This window comes from Danio rerio, chromosome 23, assembly GCF_049306965.1.
Source record: "Danio rerio strain Tuebingen ecotype United States chromosome 23, GRCz12tu, whole genome shotgun sequence".
Classification (NCBI taxonomy): domain Eukaryota; kingdom Metazoa; phylum Chordata; class Actinopteri; order Cypriniformes; family Danionidae; genus Danio; species Danio rerio.
Window position 1 is genome coordinate 38,540,675 of NC_133198.1, and position 26,560 is coordinate 38,567,234.

A 26,560-nucleotide genomic window follows, 5' to 3' on the forward strand; every position below is an offset into this window, starting at 1 on the left:
TCATTATGTAAGAGAGAGAAACCGTAAACGCGAGTTGTTTATGAGAGTCTGATCTTCCAGACGATCACCTGCGGTCTTTAGCAAAAGCACTGACCCACTTAGCTGGTAAGCTTTCCAAATCCTTACTAGAACCAACCTGTCGGCATTACTTCTTCGTTACACATGCAAACACGTATATTCAAGCCGTAGATATGCTGGTAAAGTGCGCAAATATACATTAAATCGTCGAATAAACAGCATCTTGTGAGTAAACTTTTGAGTTAACTTTCAAGAAAGGAATCTTCTGTTTACTTCCGGGTTATTTATAAGGATTGTGTGTGCACAGTGTTGCCAACTTAGCAAATTTGTTGCTAAATTTAGCAATTTTTTTATACAACCCTGGCAACTTTTTTTTTTTTTTTCAAAAAGCACCTAGCAACAAATTTAGCATTTTTTTACCATTCATTTGGTTACTTTTGGCAATTTTAAAAAGTGACTCAAAAGAGAAGTGGCTGTAGGCTTCACTCAGCAGAGTAAATTGCTAGCTCAGATTGTTTTTCATAACTGTTAATTTTTATATTTGTAATTATTATATATTATTAGTATATAATAATTATATTTGTTAACATGTATAATTGTCGGTAGTTTAGGTTGCAATAAATTCCAATTGAGTTGCAATTACCCAATGACGTCATCACGCAAAGTAATATGTTAATAAAAACCTATGTATTGTGCATTTGGATGTAATGTTTAATATAATATTAAACGGCGTCTCAGAGAGTAGAGACAAGATGGGCTTTTTTTTTTTTATTAAAGAATGCAAATATACAACCACAATCAGGAGATCGATATAAGAGACATCCAAAGGAGAAACAATACAAACTACATTAGCTGCAGAAAGAAAAAAGATTAACAAAACAAAGGAAGAGGTAAGTAAATTACAATTGTATAAAAGTGTTTGAAAATAAATAAATTAGGAGCAATAGGAAAGCGTTCTAACTCAAATCAGAGTCGGTAGACAACAGTTCTTCATGTAGAACTATGAATCTGACACATTTTTAGTTTTTACACATACGGATAGATTTGAGCAGTGAGTCAACTTCAATCAGAAAATGTCGAAAAGTAGCGACTGAAGCCATGCATTTTTGCTTGTGTATATAAAAAAATTCCAAACAAGATAAAAAAAGTTGAAGATAAATTCTTTAGATTTATGTGAAGATTCTGAGTAATAACAAATAATTTCTTTTAAACTAAAAGATTGTGCAAAGGTAGGAGGGGTGTTTAAATAACGATAGAGATCAACCCAAAATTTCTGGACAAATTCACACATACAAAATAAATGTATTAAAGACATGATGGGCTTGCACTTGTCAGATTCTACGTGATGACGTCATTGTTATGCAAATGAGTGAGTGACGTAATCTGGCAAAATTTAGCTACTTTTCGGGCAGGCTTTAGCTACTTGTCATTGGAAATAGTTGTGTGTGTGTGTGTGTGTGTGTGTGTGTGTGTGCGTGCGTGCGTGCGTGCGTGCGTGCGTGCGTGCGTGTGTGTGTGTGCGTGCGTGTTTGTGTGTGTGAGTGAGAGAGTGAGTGAATAGGGGTAATATCCCCAGGATGAGTCAGCAGACTGTGTACGTCCTTCATAATAGTGAGGGAGGGCTATAAATAACAAAGCGCTTCGTCACGACTCAAAAATCAAGGATTATAGATGATCCTGAAACATGGAAACATCCTGTTAGAAGCTCACTCTTAAAGGGATAGTTAGTTCATCCAAATAAAGACTCTGCCATAATTTATTTTTCCTCTACTTCTTTCTTACGTTGAACATAAAAGAAGATATTTTGAAGAATGTCATGAACTGGTAGCTAATAGCTAGTTTTGCATCCACCTATTTTATATGTGCTTTGGAATATCGCACAAGAAAATAAAAACCTTAAGATGTGCATACATTTAGGAAATGTGCATGTTGACTTCCATATTTGAATGTCAATGGATTTGAATGTCAATGGCTATTGGTTTCCAAATTCTTCAAAATATCTACTATAATGTACCTGTACCTGTTTGCAGTCACTACTTACTTCTATTTTTAAAATATATTTATTATCTGTTTTTTGACCTGTCTCTGTAATTCTGTTGCACTGTAAGCTGTCACAAACATAAATTCTTTGTATGTGTGAACATACCTGGTAATAAAGCTCTTTCTGATTCTTATCTATATTTATTATTATTTTTATTATACTTATAGGTTTAATATTTAGCAGCCAGGTGAATTGGGTAGGCTAAATTGTCCGTAGTGTATGTGAATGAGAGTGTATGGATGTTTCCCAGTGATGGGCTGCGTAAAACATGCTGGATGAGTTTGCGGTTCATTCTGCTGTGGCGACCCCTGATTAATCAAGGGAATAAGCCGAAAAGAATATGAATGAATGAATTTAGCAGCCATTTATTAAGTTACTACTATTATTATTACAGTTATCATTAAATTATTTTATCATCATCAATTTCAAAACACTTCTGCTGATTTTTTTTTTTCTGTGGAGATTGGTGTAAGCATCAATTAAAATGTACAAAATTAATTTATATATAGGGCAGCATGATTGCGCAGTGGGTAGTAAATTCACCTCACAGCAAGAAGGTCGCTGGTTCGAGTTTAAGTTGGGTCAGTTGGCATTTCTGTGTGGAGTTTGCATGTTCTCCCTGTGTTGGTGTGGGTTTCCTCTGGGTGATTGGGTTTCCCCCACAGTCCAAAAACATGTGTTGGAGGTGAATTGAATGAGCTAAACTGTCCGTAGTGTTTGTGTGTGAATGAGTGTGTATGGATATTTCCCAGTGATGGGTTGCAGCTGGAAGGGCATCCGCTGTGTAAAACGTGCTGGATAATTTAGTGGTTCATTCCGCTGTGGCGACCCCTGATTAATAAAGGGTCTAAGCCGAAAAGAATATGAATGAATGAATAAATGAAATATGCACTGCTTAAAAATATAGGGAACACTTAAACAGCTCAATGTAACACCAGGTGTTTCCTTTACTTTTAATTTTTGAGCATTATACTTTTTTGGAGCTTGACAACGTATTCTCATCTTTGACCCTTGAATGGGAAATTCTAAATAAATTTTATTTAAATATATATGTAATGATATAAATATATATATGTAATGATAATAATAATAATATGTAATTAATAATAATATATATATGTAATGATATAAATGTCATTACATAAATCACGGGGTGATATAAAGGGTGTCACGGTGGCTCAGTGGGTAGTGACCTCACAGCAAGAAGGTCGCTGGTTTGAGTCCCATCTGTACTAGTTAGCAATTCTATGTGGAGTTTGCATGTTCTCTCTGTATGGGTTTCCTCCAAGTGTTCCGGTTTCCCCCTCAGTCAAAAGACATGTGCTATAGCTGAAGTGGATAAACAAAAAAATGTATGTGTGTGAATGTGAGAGTGAATGGATGTTTCCCAGTACTGGGTTGCAGCAGGAAAGGCATCCACTAAGTAAAACATATGCTGGAATAGTTTGCGGTTCATTCCCCTGTGGCGATCCCTCATAAATAAGAGACTAAGCCGAAGGAAAATGAATGAATGTCTTTACTGCCACTACTAAACAATGTATGCAGAATTCAAGTGGGCCTATTTACAGTTCTCAGTCGCTTTGGTGCATTTCTCACAACACTATTTACATTTGCACAACATATAATGCATTTCTCAAAACAATTAATCATTTGTACACATCATAGTAGCCGTTTCTCACTCCTTCCAACAAATTGCAAATGCTTTTGGACATGCGTCAATTGCTTTCATACAACTCTTTGCTATTTATAACATTATCATTTTCTTATGTCATGTCAGTCAAAATTAACTAAACTTGTGAATGCTGAATAGTCATTCCATATAAAACGAATAGTCCTCAGTTCATTACTTTAGTCATTGTCAAAATCGGTCGAGCAAACTTTATTAAAAAAATTTAATCTTTTTTTTTTTCTGAAAATGTCTTCTAAATTGAACAATTTAATGAATGATTCACAGACCTGTGTGTGTTGTAGGTTCAGTTCCAATATGTTCTGCAATATTGTTTACAGTTGTGCACTGCTCTACCCAAAGAAAGTTTATGTTTGTTGTAAATAAGGGTGTGTTTATTCTTTTGCACATTGCTTTACATAAATTAGAATTGTAAAGAGAAAATGCAGTAAATGTGAAACAAACATATTCAGTGTCTTGTACTCAGATACCTCACTAAATGCAGTGATTGTAACGCCGGGGAGTGACACCAACAACAGAAGGTAGGATCCAATATGAGAGGGTGCTCGCTGCAGAGCCATTTGAGGAGAGGTGAGCTCCAGAGAGGGGGAGCATGAGCTGTCGCTCCTCCTCCTGTAAGCTGTTTTAATGCGTACACCAACCCCACCCCTAACCCTACCCCCAGTGACATCACTCGTAGAAGAAGTGCAAAAAAGGAGGAGCTCAAGCTTAAGCTCCCCCTCTCTGGAGCTCAGCTCTCCTCAAATGGCTCTGCAGCGAGCACCACTTGTCCAATATGCAGGTTTTATTCACAGTCAGGCAAGCAGTGGTCAATACGGGAGCAAACAGATATATGTAGACAATCCAGAATCGTAGTCAGTAAACAGGCAATAGGTCGTAAGGCAGGCAGCTAAACAGGATGACAAGGATAAACAGGGCTAAGAACAAAACACGGGAAACCAAGACCAGGATAACGCATTGTATTGTCACCTTACAGATAAACAAGACTCGGCAAACTGAAGGGGTGAATGTGTGGCTTAAATAGTGTGTGTTAATCAGTCTCTGAAAGTCCTCAGGTGTGCAAATGTAATCAAGCTGGATGAGTGAGCAGGTGTGAGTGTCTAGGAGAAGTGCATGTATGCATATGTAGTCCAGAAGAAGGCAGATATGTAGTTTTATGAGTGAGTGTTTACCAGCGACATCTGGTGGTTGTTCGCTGGTGAACATGACAGTGATGTCTAACTTTAATGAAATTTTCAAATGGCTGTGCTAATATAGAGCAGTCTTGAGCATTTCCAGGACATGTCACCAAAATCTGACTTTATTGCATTGAAAAAATGTCCAGAGTAAACTCATAATGAAAACATAACAAAGCCATTTGACTATCTTGTTCATAAGCAGTGATGTCAGGACTTTTCATTTTGATGATACTGACACTTTCACTGACATAAATACTTGCTTTTGAGGAATGAACTATCCATTTTGAGCATGTGACGCGCTTTTGCAGGTTATCAGCTAGGTTTTGCAGTTTGTACTAATTGTTTTGAGAAATGCATTAACTGTTGTGCAGAAATGCACTAGTGTTGTGAGAAACACACCAAAGTGACTGAGAAAAAATGTAAAAAAATACGACTGACCATACATTTTTGGTAAGGATACAAAACTATTTTGCATAAATACTATCTTTTAGATCATTTTTGAGGATGTCATAAAACAACTAGGACTCTTATCGCAGCTTCTGTGTTTATGTATTTACTGTAAACATGCCTGTATAAAGATTATATCTGATGACTCTTCTGATCTGTACTTTTTTGTGTGTGTGTTTTCCCAGCTAAGGTCAGCTCTTCTGTCATGTTTGTTATGTGTAAATCGTAATATTCTAGCATAAGCTGCTGTTTCCAATGTGTGCCAGGCAACTTCATAAACAAGTGCATAACCTTCAGTTTTATAATCTGCTTAATGAAGGCCCCGCGGAGACCTTAGAGGTGTGTTTGAACACTTTTAGCTGCCAACAAAGACTATTTTGTTCACATGTAAAGCATGGGGCAAATCACATGATACAAAAGCATTAATACATTACACATGTATTACTGAGATGCAACGAATATATGATGAGCAGGACTAATATTGATTACACAGGCATTTTCAATGGAAACCTTTAGACGTGCAGCTTAGAACTTTTCAAAGAGAGGGCTCGCCACATTTGAAGTGTTAAAACATTGATGGTTGTGTCTACAAACAACACATTGATGGGTGTTTCTTCCATTTTAGGCCAAATAAGTTGATTTTTATTAATATTATTGTTGCTGATTAACTCATTAATATTCACAACCCTTCCAAATAAGGCCAAGCTTTCCATCCTAGGGCAATTTCTAGAGTTGTAAATGAGCATGTGAAACCATTTCTGGAGATTTTTTTTACACTTACCTATAAGCTGGATACATTTTACATCAGAGAACAAGTTGGACATTAAGCATTCAGTGGAACTTTTAATATTTGCAGGTTTAGTAATTTATTTTGGTTTTTCACAAACTTCCACCACAACAGATTTGCTTCGAATAACGTATTGGAAGTTTTGCACTTGTTTACAGCATATAATCTCAATGAAGAGCTTGATTTTAGGCAAAAATAAATAAATAATCAATATGACTTCGCTGTCACTTAATATATTTTTATCATTTTTCATAATTTATTGTGTCATTTCCAAATCAGTTCAAATATTCATTCATTCATTTTCCTTCGGCTTAGTCCCTTTATTTATCAGGGGTTGCCACAGTGGAATGAACCGCCAACTTATCCAGCATATGTTAAACAGTAATTGGGGAAAAAAGTAAATGAGGTGCAAATAATTTTGACTTCAACTGTATATAAACAAAACTATACAAAGCAATTTTGTTGCATACATATTTAGATGCATGTACTGTAATGTGTATGTAATATAATTTATATCTTAATATTAATAAACAGTTACTTGAATAGATGCATGCCTGTGTGCACTTATATATGCATAATAAATATACACATACACACACTTAAATGTCAAATTATCTTCTAATTTGGATGTGATTAATTGTGATTAATTTTAGCTCAGCACTAATAATACAATAAAAATCAAAAAGGAAAAACTGCTCAAACACACTCTTTGTGTTTATTCACACTCGAGTGTCATTTGAAGCATAGTATTTTGCTTGAAATAACAAAAAAAATGTAGTAATCAGTAGTTTAAAGAATGAATACAAAATAGAAATTGCATTTGTTCAAACACACCTGGTATATTCTAATGTACATAATTCATTGCATAAAATAAAAAAGTTTTCATGTGTGTGTATTCATTTTTAGCACATCCAGAGAAACTGAAAATGTTCTTGTGGCGGATTTAGATAGATGATAGATGGATGGATGGATACTATAGACAGACAGACAGACAGACAGACAGATGGTTGATAGATAGATAGATAGATAGATAGATAGATAGATAGATAGATAGATAGATAGATAGATAGATAGATAGATAGATAGATAGATAGATGGATGGATGGATGGATGGATGGATGGATGGATGGATGGATGGATGGATGGATGGATGGATGGATGGATGGATGGATGGATGGATGGATGGATGGATGGATGGATGGATGGATACTATAGACAGACAGACAGATGATAGATAGATAGATAGATAGATAGATAGATAGATAGATAGATAGATAGATAGATGGACGGACGGACGGACGGACGGACGGACGGACGGACGGACGGACGGACGGACGGACGGACGGACGGACGGATGGATGCTGTAGATTTATGGATGGATGGATGGATGGATGGATAGCTAGCTAGATAGATAGATAGACAGACAGACAGACAGACAGACAGATGGATAAATGGATGCTTTAGATAGATAGATAGATAGATAGATAGATAGATAGATAGATAGATAGATAGATAGATGGATGGATGGATGGATGGATGGATGGATGGATGGATGGATGGATGGATGGATGGATGGATGGATGGATAGATAGATAGATAGATAGATAGATAGATAGATAGATAGATAGATAGATAGATAGATAGATAGATAGATAGATAGATAGATAGATAGATAGATAGATGGACGGACGGACGGACGGACGGACGGACGGACGGACGGACGGATGGATGCTGTAGATTTATGGATGGATGGATGGATGGATAGCTAGCTAGATAGATAGATAGACAGACAGACAGACAGACGGATAAATGGATGCTTTAGATAGATAGATAGATAGATAGATAGATAGATAGATAGATAGATAGATAGATAGATAGATAGATAGATAGATAGATAGATGGATGGATGGATGGATGGATGGATGGATGGATGGATGGATGGATGGATGGATGGATGGATGGATGGATGGATGGATGGATGGATGGATGGATGGCGGACAGACAGACAGACAGACAGACGGATAAATGGATGCGATAGATAGATAGATAGATAGATAGATAGATAGATAGATAGATAGATAGATAGATAGATAGATAGATAGATAGATAGATAGATAGATAGATAGATAGATAGATAGATAGATAGATAGATAGACGGACAGGCAGATAGAGAAGTCAACAGAGTTCACCTACAAGAGTGCTTTTGCCACTTGCTTGGTTTAATATTCTGTCATAATAGCATAGCCTGCGTTTTGTAAAGTTAACTGTCACACTAAAGTTTAAGTCTAAGTTGAAAGGGGGAAATGAAAGACCACCACGGACTGCCAGAAACTCAGGAGACATATCTATCTTCAAGACCTCCTGTCCGGGTGGGTGGGGCCGAGGGGGTCCCGTTCCGTTCGTCCCGCCCGCGTTACCATAACAACAGGTTGATCAGCGGCAATCTGAGCCGTGATGGGAGGAGCGGCGGTCCAGGTGCTGCAGCCGAGCGTGCGCGCAGACAGAAGCTCATCAGCGGAGAAGAAGAAGAAGAAACAGAGGAAAGACTACTATCTGTGGGGCATCGCGATCACAGCCGGGTTATTGTTTTGATTTATCTCGATATCTCCTCACTAAGAGTCTACCCATCTCATGGGCTTGGAAAAAACGTTACTCCGCTTCATCTGAGAGGGAGAGAGAGAAAGAGAGAGAATAACGCGAAGAATGTTCAAGAAGAGTAAGAGTAAAGTTCTAGTGGATGAAGCGTCGGAGGAGGACGAGGTGTCGTGGCATAATGAGCACGCGGGGAAGGTGAGCTGAGGTGTTGTAGTTTCCCCTGGGCTTTAAACTTGAGGGATCAGATAGGCTTGAGTCTCATAATTTGTCTGTGTCATTGAGGGAAAGTTGGTTTTTACCGCACATTGGGACTTTCTCCTCAATAATATAATTTTATAAAAGTATTATTTTCAAGTCCTAACGTAAATAGGCAAATCATATTAGCAGCCAATGACTATCAAATGAATGATACACCACTGTTTAATTTCAATAGTGCTAATGTTGTTTTGAAGTCATGCTTAGATGCGATTTCAAAACGAATATTTGTGGTAACGTCAAACAATATAGGGTCAAAAGTATTCAAAAATGAACGAACGTGTTCATATAAAACCAACTTTATCTCAGTATCTGTGTCATATTTCTACCCGCACAATAACTGCATTGTTTACAAAGCGGATGCGCCCCCGAGTGAGTCATAAAGTAGGATTATGAGAGCGAAACAATAATTGTTGCATACTTGTTTTTTTTTTTTGAAAATCCTCTTATTTAACTCAGTTATTAATGTGTACGCCTACCTTTCACACATCTATGATTTAATAGACTTACATATGAATCCCTCCGCCTACTTTTTTAAATCGCTCTTCTACGGAAATATAAAGTTTAATCATGATTTTATTACTGTATATAAGCGTTATTACAGTGTTTTTTCTGTTCATACATTACCATTTGTATAACTGCATTTTTACTACAATACCATGACAATTTTGTGGTTTTCATAATTCACTTATATAACCCTACAATAACAGAATATTCTGCTAACGTTCAAAGATATATAGTTTTTGTGTTGATCTAAAGGGATATTTCATCAAAAAATTAAAATGTACTCCATATTTGCTAAACCTCAAGTGGTTTTATGGGTTTTTTGAACACACACAAACACACAAATAAGTTCTGAAGAAACCTGAAAACCTGTAACCGTTGACTTCCATAGTAGGAGATACAAATACTATGGAAGTCAATGGTTACAGGTTTTCAGCTTTCTTCAAAATACCTTCTTTTGCAGTCAACGGAAGGAAGAAAGTCAAACAGGTTAGAAACAAGTGAATGGTGGGTAAATAATGACAGAATTTCTTGAGTGAACTAGTCCTTTATAGAAAAACTAAAAAAAAACATTAGAGAAATGTTTACTAACCTACAGAAAACGTACTCTTTACACAAAAAAAACTTTCCTTGCCAGCCTACAGATAAATTGATAGCAGGATTTTTTTATTGTATATTTATAAAAAAAACTAAACAAAAAAAGAGCATGAATCATATGGATAATAAAAATATAGGGAAATATTAGTATTCAAGTATGCAACGATGCAGGTATAGTAAAAAGTATTTGCAGAATGTGAGTATGAAAGAATGACATGCACATACAAATAAGAGGTTAAAAGAACGGAGAAAGCAAGACTGTGGTGAAATAACTGATCGCATGCTTGCTAATTATATTTCAGATATTTAAATGTTGTTTCCTTTGGAATAGGATTGCCATATTTGGCTTATCGCATTATTTAAAATATATCGCATAATTAATTGCTCATTTGTATTGACTTATGTCGGGATGTCCAAACTCGGCCCTGGAGGGTCGGTGTCCTGCATCCAAAATCGTCAACTACTCTAGGTATTGCATTTAAACTTAAATTTACTGCTAGTCCATTTTAAAAGCACAGCCTTGGAGAGTTTAGCTCCAACCCTAATCAAACACACCTGAACCAGCTAATCAAGCTCTTATGCTTCTGTTATTCTGTAGTACGGCGCTGCGAAAAGGGGCGGGATGAAACAAGATGATTAGACACTAAAAAAGCAAGTGATTGGTCCATGTTTTAAATTTCTGTCCAGAGAGGTCATGTTTTGATCCTCGATTGTTTCATGCTATCATGTAATGCGATTTCGCAGGTCAGAGTTCACCAAGCTTGAACTTTCCAACGCAGCGAACTGTGAAACTTGCCGCACAAACACAAACTTTCTGTTCTAACGCATTTGCGTGCATATGAATGGAAGTCTATGGGAAGAAAAGTGCAGTGTGACTGTAGCTTCACTAGATATACTAGAAACTTCCTGCAGGTATGTTAAAGCAAGTTAGAGCTAAACTCAGCCGGACACCGGCCCTCCAAAAGCTTGGAAACCTCTGACTAACGTCATCAGACAAACTTTCAAAATAAGCTTTGACCACTAGAATTCATCAATATGGATATGGAGTGTATTAAGAAAGGATCCGCTTGTTAAGTGGTGACGTATGTAATACTGTTTCCAGGTCCAAGCCACCATTCATTTGAGTGGAGAAATCATTCGTTTATTATCACGTTTTATTCCTATCACACATTAAAGTTAATTTTATATAAAATCTGGTTACACAACAATCTCTGGGCTTGCTGCATAACAAATAACAAAAATTTAACAATTTATAAAAAAAATTAATCACTTTCTGGCCATCGGATATTAGGCATGGACATATATATATATATTGCGATCGTGATTTTCAAAAGTATTAAATCGCTTTGCAACGTTTATTATTACCATTTCATGAGTCTCCCCATTCAGTTGAATAAAGCGATTGGACCAGGAAGCCGCTTTGCGTGATGTCACACTTAACAAGCGGATACTTGTTTACTGGTATTAATATGAGGTTAAAACAGTTTAAAGAGTGAGAGTGTAGTCCAAAAACCCTGTTTACTAGCTTTTTGGGTCATATTTTGTTCATTTATATATCATTAACTAGATTGCCATTCCCAGATTAGGCCACATTTATGTTTTTTTATTTTTAATTAAAGATATAGTTAACCCAAAACATGCTATTTGGTGAGTTATAAAAGTCAAAACAGTTAAAAAAAAAAACTTAACCCAGACTTGCGTTCTGTGAATGAACGTCGCCTCATGGTTCCATCCCAAAGAGGGAAGAAATCACTTTCCCGAACTCTCGCATTCAATCTGCCCAGTTGGTGGAATGAACTCCCTAACTGCATCAGAACAGCAGAGTCACTCGCTGTATTCAAGAAACGACTAAAAACTCAACTGTTTAGTCTCCACTTTCCTTACTAATCTGCAATTGCCTCTCTGGCTCCGCTGCTAACTGTATTACAGAAAAAAAAATTAAATAAAATTACTAATGTTTTACTTCTTACATTTTACATACCGGAAACTTACCTACAGCACTTATTCATTGTTGCACTTATTCATTCATTATTGTAAGTCGCTTTGGATAAAAGCGTCTGCTAAATGGCTAAATATATGTAAACGTAACCCTTGTGCATTATTTAAATTGACTACCCTTTTATTATGTTGGTGGCTGTTTTACTCTATTGACTTCTATTATAATAACAAAATTGACCTCATCCCATTCCCACCAGGGACAATCACCAACAATCAAGAAAGCATGATTATACAGTGTCATGACTTTGTAATCAATAAACGTCATTATAACTGAAGTCAATGAGCCGAAAACAGATTTCTGACAGATCTGTGAAACTGAACTCTGAGAACCATTTCTCGAGCATGTGAATTAAAGGCAGTAATAAAGTAAATAATGTTCAGTTTCTAATCCATTGCTGTTCCTTTTGTATTTGCTTATTATGTCATCAGTTATTATCCAGTTGTCCACTATCAAATGAATAGGACAGTCTCAAAATGATATTATTGGAGAGTAAGAGTCTATACATGACGTTCCTGAGAAGTGAACACATGGCATATTATTATTATATACATGTCATTATATTGTATACTTCTTCATGTTTTCCTGTCCTGTCTGAGCCAGTTGTGCAATATGGATGATGATTGTGATTTTTTTTAAATAGATAAGATCATCAATGTACCTTAATTAAATGTGGCTCTGCTCTGGCTGGGTTTCAATACAGATTCATGGCATTCGCTGTCATCCTCCCCTTCAGATCTAATGTTCTGTCAGCTGTTAGACTGCAGGAGTCTGATAAGGTCCCTACAGCGTAACAGTAGGAGACGGTTGCAGATAAGCTTTCTTTCTCTCCCACTCACACACACTTTTTTTGCATGCATTTCAGAAGCTTACACTGAAATGTTAAAGATTCGTACTGTTCTGTCCCAGTGCGACATTAGATGGCCTTGACTAGGCCACGGTCACATTCCTCCCAAGAGACACATGTTTTTTTAAGACGCCAAAGAGGTCAGTCAAAAGCTTTGCTGTTGTCGTCTGATAGGATGAAAACTAACCTAGCTGCTAGACCAAACTTTCTGAACCAAACTTTCAAATTCACATACTTATTGAAAGTTGCACTTTGATAGAAGACCAGCAACTTTAACCATAGTATTCTCTGAACTACTATAAATTCCAAGAAGGAGAGGGAAGCTTTTAGAGTTGTCACGATACTGGAGTTTGCACCCAATTGATAATGAAATTTTAATAACGTCTATTTCCTGCTAACATTTGAGCACTGTTGAGCATGATATTAAACATCACTGATTTGCCATAGTGTTCACATGCTCAACAGAAATTACTGTAGTTGGCTGCAAGGTTATAATAGTTTTGGATTTTTCATTAGTTTTAGTTTCTATTTGGTTTTGACTTTTTATTTTCAAATTCAGTTAGTTTTTATTAGTTTTAGAGGTAGATTTCTTAGTTTTTATTATTTTCTATATTTTCAAATGGTCTTAGTTTTAGTTTAGTATTTATTAGTTTCAGTATTATTTTCAGTTTTTTTTTTCTAAATAAGGATATTTGTTAGGTGCAAGATTCAAAATCAACAGGATAAATATTGTATAATAAAAACTCAGCCACCCATTTTTTGAAACATGTATTCAGAGAACACATAAACACTATCATCTACCACAACCATCTACCCATCCTCAAGTTAGACACACAGTATTGATGGACAGGGTCTAATTAAACTTTGGGCATTATGGGCACAGGCCCAGGGGCCCGTCTGCACTTAGATTTTGTCCACACTTCATCAAGAGGAAGACAAGTGGAAATCAATAATAAGTGTGTGTATTATGGATGACTCAAATTCCTACAAGTGGACTGAAGAGGTGTTATCAAAATCATCTAGATTATAAGTTTGTAGAAGTTATACATTAAAATACTCTTAAATATAAATTTAGTACAGTGAAATTGAACAAGTATATTCAAATCCATTAATTTCCTCTAGTTGTATTAGTATTTTTTTTCAAAGTGTGCTTTAAATGCTTTAAAAATAAGTTAAATCTTTGTAGACTAGAAATATATGTACTGTATATCATTTATTTTAAAAATGTGGGCAGTACATTATAAATTAATTTCATTTAACAAATATTATTTTAATCTTATATGGGGTGCGGCTTTAGGGGGCCTTCAAGACATTGTGCCCAGGGTCCCTTTAAATTATTAATCTGGGCCTGGTGATGGGAAGATTTTTAACGCAGGACTCAACAATATGTAGTCAGCAATAGTAATTTCAGTCAATTAAAATGATCTGAAAAATGTCTTACTGTAAAGTTTTGCAACCCAAGTGAATCATGATTCACTTATTTCAATTCCATTACGATAGTTTGTTATGAAATAAACTTACGTTTTTCACCAGATCCTCTCATTTAAGCCTTCGGTTTACCAGCGCTGCAGTTGTTCCAGTTCAGTTCAGTGGTTCAGTTCAGTCACACAGCAGGCTGAAGGCTGTACTGTTTATGTTCGGTTCACTAAATCACACATGCGCAGTATTAACGGTTCACCGCTTCTCAATGTAACGTTGCTGTTCTAATAATTGAATGAGAGTATATATATATATTGGATAAATTAGAGTCAGATGGGGTATTAGGCTTGTTAGAGTAAGTAGTTGGTGGATAAGTGTTTACTGGAGACGCGAATCATTTTAAATGATTCAGTTCGACTTGGTGAACTAGTTCAACCGGTTCACTTCCTAGAAGATCCGGTTAAAAAGATTTGTTCGCGATCGCGATACAGAAATGAAACCCATTATTGGGCACAAACGTGTTAAAGTATTAGTTTTAAGAGTCTGTATTTAATGCTTTCATCTTGCTGCTGTCATGTCCACTCATTGTATCCGCCCTGACAGGATCACAGGGAAAAATATGCAACAAACCCTGTGGATCATGGAAACAAACACATATGACCCTTCATGAACGGCTTAATATTGTGTGCTGTGGGTCTGTGGACGTGTCTCAGTGATCAACGTAAGATTTCACAGCTTGGCACTGGCAGCCAGGTCTGCTTTGCCTTCGGATAGCACGTGCTCTCATGAATAATTAAGAAGCAGGCTCTTCTTATAGGATAAGATAACTCCGCTATGAATAATAATGAGAAACTGACGCGTCATCTTTACACTTGCAGTTCTGCGCTACGTCGCTGATTTTGATCCCGCCCAAAATTCATTTTTAACCCGGAAGCTGAAATTAGCTGACAAAAGCTCAAAATTATCCAGTTTTCCCCACAATTATAGCTAACAGTTGCTAACATTGTCCTAACTGATGCTCAACACACACAAATCTGTTAAAATCTCAAAAAAAGTATTTGAAGGTTTTGTGAACCTTTAATCTGATTAAGACAATAATATGACACGGCGAAAACCCTACACGATGGTAATGGTTTGATTGTGGTGTTTTCATGTCTGTATTGCACTTCAATAATGCGAATAAAATTGGCATACTCCACATGTCTTAATCCAATTACTGTTCAGTTTAATTAAGATTATGCTCTTAATTGGATTAAATTAATCAAAAATCGCTGTTTACTCTTAATCAGAGTATTTTGTGAATCATATTAAAATCGGATTTTTGGTGGCCATGTAAACGTACTCATTGTAACACACACAAGATTAAATAAATGCAATAAACATTATCAACATTACATGTAACATAAAACTCTGAGGTTCAAAAAAGCACATTGGTCAAATTGTGCCATATAAATAAACTTGTCATAAACTGTCATAAAATAAATCTTTTTACTTTTGCATAAAATTAAAGCTCTAGAGTCTCTGTGCAAGTGCAGCGTGATCTGCCTGTCTTTTTTAATCTGTGCCCTTTGCTTAAACAGTGGAGGAGGACAGAACATATGGAGATTACAATTTCCTCAGTGTACAATACAAGAGATTTAAATACATTTTAATTTAAGATGAAAGATTACACATTCAAGATGTAATTAAATTACATTTAAAAGGAGTAAATGACTGTAATTCAGTGTTAAGCTTGGGGCAAATCAGCTTTCAAAAAGTGTTTATTTACAGTTTACAATGAACAGTTTCTGTATTTTAAGTGTTCTGGTCCCAGTTGTAAATTGCATTATGGGAGCTTGATCTCTGTTCTGTTGACTTCTGATGTTGAAAAGTCAACTCTACAGTTTAGCAAAGTGAATTTTATTGACATTTTAGTAGTTTGAAATAATATAATGTATAATAAATTATATAAAGAGAAATAAGAGTGTAAAATAACAGAAAATGTACAGGCAGTTTATTACAAGGTTTTTGTACAGTAATATAAAACACCAACCCAGATTATATATCACTTTAAACTATATAAGAAATGTTAATAAAGGTCAATATTTAAACTTTTCAAGGTTAAAAGTGATTGTAAGAAAGATCAAGGTCCCATAATGCAATTCAAAAGCATAAAGAACTGGGGGGGGGGAATGAATAAAAAAATACAGAAAACTGTTCATTTATGGACATTTTTACAGTGTAGAGTATTTTAAAAGAATAAAATCTGATATATGATGAAGAATGTGTGTAAATATGTCAAGTTTGTAAAGTGCTTGAAAACTTTGAAAATGCACGCTTGAGAGGTGCTTAAATATGACTAAAGGCATAAGAACCGTGACTTTTGTTTATTTTATTATACATGTTTTTTTATTTATTTATAGAAGTTTTTAAGAAATCATAACACCCAGTAGTGTACATCATGTATATATGTTAATAAAATGATCTCTGTGTTATTACTTGATACTAACTAGAACATGCACCATAACACTAGCAGACAATACAGCAATTATACTGCACCATCAAAAAATAGAAAATAAATCTCAGCCAGACTAATGGAATAAGAAGCTACATGAAATTACATGTAAAAAGGAGAGAAAAAAAATAATTACAGAGACATTATTAACCTTTACATCTAAGGAAGGGGCCCCATATTTCATTATACATCTTCTGTTTGCCAAATTTAGAGAAATGTACCTTTTCCAGCTTTTCAGCAAACCATTTCAGCTAACCATTTAAAAAGAACTTAGAGGTGTCGTGGATTTCCACTTCATCAGAATCACTCTCTTGTCAGCACCATGCCAAACATAAGGGAGAGTTTTTGATGTTTAGGCCAAGTTAGAGCCTGGTCTGAACATCCAAACAATGCTTATTCCACATCGATTTGAATGTCCATTTCAGCATGAACTAGCTCTGAATGTAAAAATGAAATGCCAAATTATGAGCAGTTCTAAACAACAAACAGTTCTTTTTTCCAAAATAAATAGATTATAGAGATCAATCATATTTCCCAGCTTTCTTTAAAATAACTTCTTTTGCATTTAACAGAAGAAATAAACTCATAAAGGTCTGAAACAAGTAAAAAAGTTTTCATTTTTGACCCTTTAAAGCAGGGCTGGCCAATCCTGTTCCTGGAGAGCCACCTTCCTGCAGATTTCAGTTGCTACCCATATCAAACACACCTGAACCAATTAATTAGGACCTGAACACCACGTGATAATTACAGGCAGGTGTGTTAATTATGGGTTGCAACTGAAATCTGCAGGAAGGTGGCTCTCCAGGAACAGGATTGGCCAGCCCTGCTTTAAAGGTTTATCAATAATATACTACTGGAACACAGTTGTATGTTGGGGCGTATATTAGCATTTGAGACAGAGATTTAAGTTAAAGTACTACAATAAATAACCATTATTTCTATAATACTATGTCTAAAAAACAGTAGTATCATAGTACTTTTTCTTAGTGAAGCTTTTTTTCCTGTTCTCAGTGGTGGTATCGGCTTTTGGATTGTATATTGGATGCATGGGGGAAGGAATGCCATAATGTTGTTCAGTCTACAAAGGGATATTTCACTGAGATCCGCTTCCCTCGGCTCCTACTCAGATTGTTCATCCAGAACTTGGTATGTAGAGCAGGAAGCTGAACGGATGAGGACAAACGAACCCTAAACCTGCATACAGCTCCAGTTCCATCCATTCAGATCCTGTCTGAATTTTTGTCGAGAGTTTCGATTTTCCTAAGATAAACAGGTCTTGATCGAGATGAATGTCCAGTCTGTTCCAGTGGTTTATACCAGGCTGTTTTTTATGAGGGTCGATTTTATTTTAAACCATGTCAGGTTGCCAGTTGGTAAACATCATTATTTTGAGGTACGGTCTTGTTGATACTGTGGTTCGTGTTCCTTCATAAATCAACTGAAGGCAGAGTGAATGGACTCCTGTGACCTCTGTGTTCTTCAATCAGGAGAGTCAGGCCTGAGCTGTCCCTAATATGCCACAATCATAAGAAATGACTAGAGGGTAAAGGACTTAAAATATCTGAAAGGTTTTTGTGTGTGTGTGCGTGTGTGAGCTTCACTGCTTCATTTAAAAATGAGCACTCGGGAGAGCGTCACGCTGTAATCAGGCCAAGCGCTTTGGTATGGTGGGGTGGAGGTGTGTGTGCTAGAGATATAAGGAGTGAGAGGGAGTATAAATGAAGTAGGCAGAGGATTGTGGGTAGGGGAGGAATGATGGCATGGACAGTGCAGAACAGAGGTTGATCTTGTTCTCTCTTCATATGAATCATGTTTTGCCTTAAAGGCATGTCAAAATGACAGTTTTTGCTCTGGGTTTGAACCCTGACTCTTTATGTTCCTGGAAGTGTTGGGTCAAAATAAAGTAAAAACCAGGGCCAGACGGAATCTGCAGAAGTTTTTTGCTTTTTCTGCAGAGAATTTTGGTAAAAATCTGCAGATTTCTGCGGAATTTTTTTGGGAGTATCCAGCGGAGTATCATAACTTAGACCTTAATATATTAAATAAAAAGAAATACATTACTGAATAAAAACTGAATAAATTCAGAATTGAACATTTACTTAAGTAAATAAACCGAATTAATGATGGGCTAAAAATCTGCAGAAATCTGCGGAATTCTGCGGAAAATTTGTAAAAAATCTAATAATCTAAAAATTCTGCGCGCGCAGATTCCGTGTGGGCCTAGTAAAAACATTAATATTATTACTTTTTAAATATAATAAATATAGAAATGTGTTTCTGTGATGTAGGACTGCAAAATATTGGAAAAATCTGACATTGCAATATTTTGTTTTTCTGCGATTTTTAGCTAATATTTGGAATAAATGCATCTAATGAGTATTTTCTATTCTATAATATTAAGTATCAATATCTAATTAATATGTTCTAGTAAGTAATGAATCAGTACTAGTATCTAGTGCAGGCATACTAATATCTAATCTGAACGAGTTTCTAATGAAAAAGAACTAGTATCTGACTTAAGTGTTTCAGTGTTTGAACTCTCAGCAGTGAATATTAACCCACACCGAACTGAACTAAACTAAACTTCAACACTGAAAACTGAACTGACACTGTTTCAATTGATAATCTTCAATGTGAAGCTGCTTTGACCCAATCTACATTGTAAAAGTGCTATAGAAATAAAGATGAATTTAATTGAATAAAAATACTATTATCTAATAAATGAGCATTAGTGTCTATAGAATAAGCACAAGTAACTAGTAATTATGAAATAAAATGAATAATGAATATTTGATGGAAAATGTGTCTGGTATCTAAAATAAGTAATAGTAGCATTAAAATCAATGCATATATTATTAGTTTCATCACAGTACTGGAATTTCAAACTTTGATAGGACACTTTAAAAAATATCGATATTCGACACCATTTTTGATTTTGAACGCAAGAGATGCACAATAATTAACACAAATAATTACCAATACTTGATGTCAAATGTACTAGTATTTAAAAGAAAATAAATACTAGTCACATGCAAATCAATGCATGTCTTATTACTGTTATCACAGTACTGGAATTTCTAACTTCGATACGATACTTTGAAAAATATTAATATTCGATACCATTTTTGATACTGCGAGGAAAGTGTGAGAGATGCACAATAAGCACTAGTGACTAATGAATAATTTCCAGTACTTGATGGAAAATGTACTAGTATTTAAAAATAAAATAAGTACTTGTAGCATAACAATCAATACATGCCTTATTAGTGTTGTCACGATACTGCAATTTCTAACTTCGAAACGATACTTTGAAAATGATCGATATTCAATACCATTTTTGATACTGCGAGGAGAGTGCGAGAGATGCACAATAAGCATTATTAATTTATAATTTCCAGTACTTGATGGAAAATGTACAAATATCTAAAATAAAATAAGTACTAGTCACATGAAAATCAATGTATGTCTTATTAGTGTTGTCAAGATAGTGGAATTTCTAACTTCAGTACGATACTTTAAATACTATCGATATTCGATACCATTTCTGATACTGCTAGGAGAGCGCAAGAGATACACAATAAGCAACAGTGATTAATGAATAATTACCAGTATTTAATGGAAAATGTACTAGTATCTAAAACAAAATAAGTACCAGTAGCATTAAAATCAATGCATGTCTTATTAATTTTATCACAGTACTGGAATGTTTAACTTTGATATGATACTTTGAAAAATATTTATATTCGATACCATTTTTGATACTGCACGGAGAGCGCGAAAGATACACAATAAGCACTAGTGACTACTGAATAATTATCAGTACATGATGGAGAATATACTAGTATCTTAAATAAAATAAATACTAGTCGCATGAAATCAATACATATCTTATTACTGTTATCATGGTACTGGAATTGTTAACTTCGATACGATACTTCAATATTTTATTTTATTTGATTTCTTTTGAAAGAGAGCGCGAGAGTACAAAGCTGGTATCGATAGTAATCAAAAGCAAAATTTTATCATTTTAAATATTCAAGTATCGATATTTATCGAAATATCGATATTGTTGACAACACTACGTCTGATAAATGAAATGTTTAACCAACTTGCCATAAAATCAGAGCTGAGCAGAAAGTTTCCAGGAGTCAGTTCTAGTGCAGGTGGAGCAGGAAGGAAAGCGAAGAGTTCAGACCCTTAACAGGAAGTTGAACGCCAGAATAGAAGAGCGTTAATGATCGTATTCATACTGATAGATCTGATTATGGCCTCAGAATAGTGGGATATCCATATCTGGAGCTCCCTATTCTTTACTACAGTCATGTTTGACGGAAACCAAGATCGTTTTCAAGTTTCCCCCAGCAAATCTGCAAGACCTTGTTTATATTAGCATGCTAAAAATATACTTTGCATTCTTGTGTGCTCGTATACATTGGTATGTACGCATGTTCTCATTGTTTTGTTCTCCTTGGCCTTTACTTTTCAGGATAAAGACTCGGAGGGAACAGAGGAAGTTCTGAGCCCCACGACAAAGGTAAACACACACACACACACACACACACACACACACACATACAGGATGCCTTGTTGCTTTGAACAGAAATGCTTGAGTTTGTTGCCAATCTGGGATACAATGCCACTGAAACGTCATGTCAGGATGTGATGTAAGCTTGATTATAAAATAACGAATTTCTATTTGTCTTCCTTGGTGAATGGATGTAATGAATGGTTTGATAGTACAGTGTAGAGTTGGATAATCGGTTTAACATGCAAGGAGGATGTAACACATTCCTTATGAACAATCTGGACAGTAGCAAAACAGTCTTGAGGCTCACAAACATCCAGTGGCGCGGTTTCATTCAATGAACTGCTTTTAAATGTTGGGTCATGCTTTATAATATCAAACAAATGGCCAAAGGCTGCTTCATTTTAATAGCATGGGTAGTTGGTTGCTGTCGGTTAATGGAATAAATACACTGTTCTGTGATTCAAGAAGTTTCTCTATTAATAGACATAGAAATAAATGTGTGGTGTGAGGAAATAATGCGGTCGATGTATCAGTATGTTGTGATAAAGAAGGAGTTTAACGTTCAATCTACGTTCCTACTCTCACCTATGGTCATGAGCTTTGGGTCATTACTGAAAGGACAAGATCTCAGATACAAGCGGCTGAATTGAGCTTCCTTCGCAGGGTGGCAGGGCGCACCCTTATAGATAGGGTAAGGAACTCTGACATCCGGGAGGAGCTTGGAGTAGAGCCGCTGCTCCTCCATACACAGAGAAGTCAGCTGAGGTGGCTCAGTTTTGGATGCCTTCATGACACCTACCTAGGGAGGTAAAGGCCTGGGGAAGACCCCGGACATGCTTTACTATGTCTTTCACCTGGCCTGAGAGTGCCTCGGGATCCCCCTGGACTTCTGCGTTGAGCGATCGCTGGGACCCACAGTGCATGCCTTGTGCATTGCCGTGCATTTATAATTATACTTCTGCGTGCTGTTTGTGTTGCTCTGCAATAACACTTCCAAAACGCTAGCTGGCAGTAGGTTTTTATGTTCCTCTGTGTTGAGTTTCTTCAGGGGTGTTTTGTTTTTCCTGACACGACCTTATTGTAGAAGTAGCTCAAACTCTCTTATTCAGAGGCGGACGTGCAACAACTTTAATCATAAGCTAAACACAAAACAAAATTTTCCATCTGGAGCTTCTTCGCAGGACTCAACACTTGTAAACACATGCTCCAACAGGTTTTCGCAGCTCTCGTTCCTGCCTACACTCGTCAGCACTACCAAGCCGACCAATCACAGAGCTTACGCTACGCGTCGTTGCGACATTACAGTTCAATTTTTTTAAAGGTGCGCATCAGCGACGGCCACGGCGAGGGCTACTAATTTTGTTATAGGTTTTCTTTTATGGTCAAAAAATGCAGTGACCTTTTCATTTATTTATCTTTTTTTATTTAATAATTCAAATCTATAAGAAAAATATTTAATCGTTCAAAAAGTTTCTAAATATTGTGCAAATTTAAACTGTTGCTTTTTTATTTGTGATGTAGATGGAAGTTAAATTTGTAATTATTCCATAAAGTGTATTTTTTTATAATAGTAGTAATAATAATAATAATAATAATAATAATAATAATAATAATTATTATTATTATTATTATTATTATTGTTTTAAATGACCAACTTACACTTGAATAAAATGTTTTGTTTTAATTTATAAGCTACTGACATCATAGATCTTGAGACATTTGTTGTTGTCGTCATTTTGGAACTCTTTTATTTAGCAATTTATTTAATAAATGATTGGTTAAAAAAGAAACAAAATGAGCTAAATTATTGCATTTAAAAGAGTAGTTCACTCAAAAATGACAATTTGATGTTATATACTAACCCTTTACCTCTTCAAAGCCTATCTGACATTCTTCTGTTGAACTTAAAAGTAAATTTTAGAAACATGCTGGTTGGCGACACCCATTGACTTCCCTAGTAATGTTGGTTCTCACCCCTAAGTCTAAGTTAGGGGTGTCAAAATTAATTGTTTCTTCGATGCACCGCGATGCAGATGTGATTAATTTGGTATCAGTAATAATCATAAACAGTTATTATGTACTAAAGTCGTTTAACACATATGCGTTATATAACAGTAGCTTACGATGGCGAGGGAGCAGACCGCGAGTAATTAATAAAACGTTCCATCTACTTAAAAAGCAGATAACTGTGCACAATTCACTGCTAGTGAGTTTGCTGGACAGTCTTTCACTAACAGGCAAGTACATCAGAACCCAGCTAGGAAAAAATGAAAGCTGTAAACTCTCGCTCACTTTCTGTCGTCCCTTTGACCTGCTGGCGTGTTTGTGAGGTTACGTTTTATCTCTTCTCTCGGCTGTTACAACAATAAAGTTACTTGTTGAGCCAGACACAAGTGTGTCCACAAAGCAAGTTTTCTCCATTATGTCGCCCTCTATAATGGATCAGCTGACTTGAACCAACGACCTTCTTGCTGTGTGAGGTCACAGTGCTAAGCGCTGAAGCCTGATTTATACTTCTGCGTCAAGTGACCGGCGTAACCCACGGCGCATGCAACGCGCGTGGCTGTGCATTTATACTTCTGCGCGCTGTCTCTGTTGGTCTGCATTAACACTTTCGAAACGCTAGTTGGCAGTGAGGTGTAAATGTTCCTCTGTGTCGAGTTTCTTCGCTGCTTTTTTGCTTTTCCTGAACACTTCCTGAATGTACAAGTGGCTCAAACTCGCTCATTTTGAGGCAGGAACCGGCGGACGTGCAACAACTTTAACTATGAGGTAAACTCAAAACAAAACTCTCTGTCCCAACCAGACTCGTCAGCGATACCAAGCCGACCAATCACAAAGATTGCGCTACGCATCGTTGCGACGTGTAGTTACATTTTTTGAGAGGTGCACGTCAGCGACGGCCACGGCGAAGGGCTATGCGTCAGCGCCGTAGCATACGCCGGCGTTTGACGCAGAAGTATAAATCAGCCTTAAGCCACCGTCTCTTCACAAATGTTTATAAATTATGAATTTTAATACAAGAATTATTGTGTTGCTAAGTAAAATATCAAATTGTGTGTGAAAAGCATCATCGATGCATTGAGAGATCGAATTGAACCAGCATGATAATAGCAACCGAACCTAGAGAACAATGTAGGTTCACACCGCTAATGAAACTCATCGCATCACCAGCATTCTTTAAAAAACGTATTTTGTGTTCAGCAGAAGAAAGAAACTTACTAAAAGTTTTAAACCAAACAAGGGAGAATAAATAATGAGGCAATTTTCATTTTTTTGTGAACTATCCCTTTAAATGGCGCTTGGCTAACATTCAAATAAATGCTCCTTTTATACTTCATAAGACTGCAGTACATGTTCATAGCACAATGAACTCTTTTAATCTCAAAGGATCATGAGAAATCAATTTTCCTTGATACGAGCTCTTTAAAGAGGCTATCAGAAGGAGATTATCACTGTTGTGCCGTGTCCTCCGTAACAGCTCTGCCTCCAGATAAAGTGGAAGTTCACCCAAAAATAAAATTCTGTCATCATTTGCTCACCTTTCACTCGTTCAAAACTTATTTGACTTTCTTTCTTCTGTTGAACACAAAAGAGGATGTTTTGAAAAAATGCTGGTTGCACTAGGACCCACTGAACTCCGTAGTATTTTTTTCCTGCTATGAAATGAAATGGTGCAGCATTCTTCAAAATATCTTCTTTTGTTTTCAGCAGTAGAAAGAAAGCCTTTTAAATGTTTAAAACCACATGACCGAGAGTACAAATCATGAGGCCATTTTCATTTTTGAGAGAACTATCCCTTTAAAGTGACAGTTCGCCTAAAAGTTACAATTCCTCCAGCCTTGCTCCAAAGCTATTTGAGTTCCTTTTGCTGTTGCCTGACAGCAAGAAGGTCGCTGGTTCGAGCCTGGGTCAGCTGGCATTTCTGTGAGGAGTTTGCATGTTCTCCCTGTGTTCGTGTGGGTTTCCTCCGGGTGCTCTGGTTTCCCCCACAGTCCAAAGACATGTGCTACAGGTGAATTGGGTAGGCTAAATTGTCCGTAGTGTATGAGTGTGAATGAGTGTGTGTGAATGTTTCCCAGAGATGGGTTGCGGCTGGAAGGGCATCTGCTGCGTAAAAAAAACGTGCTGGAAAAGTTGGCGGTTCATTCTGCTGTTCATCCCGGATTGATAAAGGGACTAAGCCGAAAAGAAAATGAATGAATGTTGAAAACTGGAAACCATCAACTTCTATAGTATTTTCTTTTCTACAATGGACATCAATGGCTACCAGTTTCCAGCATTCTTCAAAATGTCCTCTATTGTAGAGATGAATGATCAACCAGCCAGAAATCTGACTTTTTTTGTTGTTGATTTATCTTGGCATATCTTCAGACTTGTAGACAAACTGGATGTGTGTAAATAGACGGAGATGTACTGTACAAATAGACATATTGGCTGTGTCTGAAAGACTATAGGCTGCGGCCTTACTGTCCAAACAAAACTCATAAATGTTTAGAGCCACTTGAGTTTGAGTAAATGGTGAGCAAATGTTCTAAAAAGGGGAATCTCTTTAAAGTGACAGCTCACCCAAAAGATTTAATTCCTCCACCCTCCATCTTAGTTTCTTTTGGCACAACACAAACAGAGATGTCATAAATAATGTTGAAAACTGGTAACCATCAATTTCTATAGTATTTTCTTTTCTTACTATGGATGTCAATGTTTACCAGTTTCCAGCATTGTTCAAAATGTCTTCAATTGATGTACTGATCAGAGTCAGATTTCTGGCTGGTTGAATTTTTTGTTGTTGATTTAACTTGACATATCCCCAGACTTGTTGTCAAACTGGATTGAAGTTTCTTTTTACTACAAAGTGTGTAAATAGACAGAAATGTACTGTACAAATAGACATATTGGCTGTGTCTGAAAGACTACCCATCAGGCACAGGATGTCAACATGACGTCAGATTGACGTTGCACTCCAACATCGTGGGAATGTTGCATTAATGTCCAACGTCCAACCTAAAATCAACCTAATATCAACGTCTAATGATTACTTCAGCTTGATGTTGTGTGGATGTTACCACTATGACGTCTAACAGACACTGGATTTTGGTTGCCATACCTGATAAAATAAATGTCAGTGTTTGACGTCAATGTGACGCTGGTTTTAGATGTTGGATTT

The 26,560-nt window shown here is 36.2% G+C and overlaps 1 protein-coding gene and 1 long non-coding RNA gene across 2 annotated transcripts in view; one reads left to right on the plus strand and one right to left on the minus strand.

Moving 5' to 3' along the window:
* LOC137489142 (uncharacterized) overlaps nucleotides 1–26,560 on the minus strand; it is a 57,599-nt gene that overhangs the window by 14,661 nt on the left and 16,378 nt on the right. The gene's annotated exons all lie outside the window — the stretch shown is intronic.
* si:ch211-225h24.2 overlaps nucleotides 8,680–26,560 on the plus strand; it is a 31,677-nt gene continuing 13,796 nt past the window's right edge. Inside the window, 2 exon segments of the mRNA NM_001386502.1 lie at nucleotides 8,680–8,948; nucleotides 21,352–21,399. Coding sequence (NP_001373431.1) covers nucleotides 8,862–8,948; nucleotides 21,352–21,399 — 135 coding nt within the window. The 5' untranslated portion in view covers nucleotides 8,680–8,861.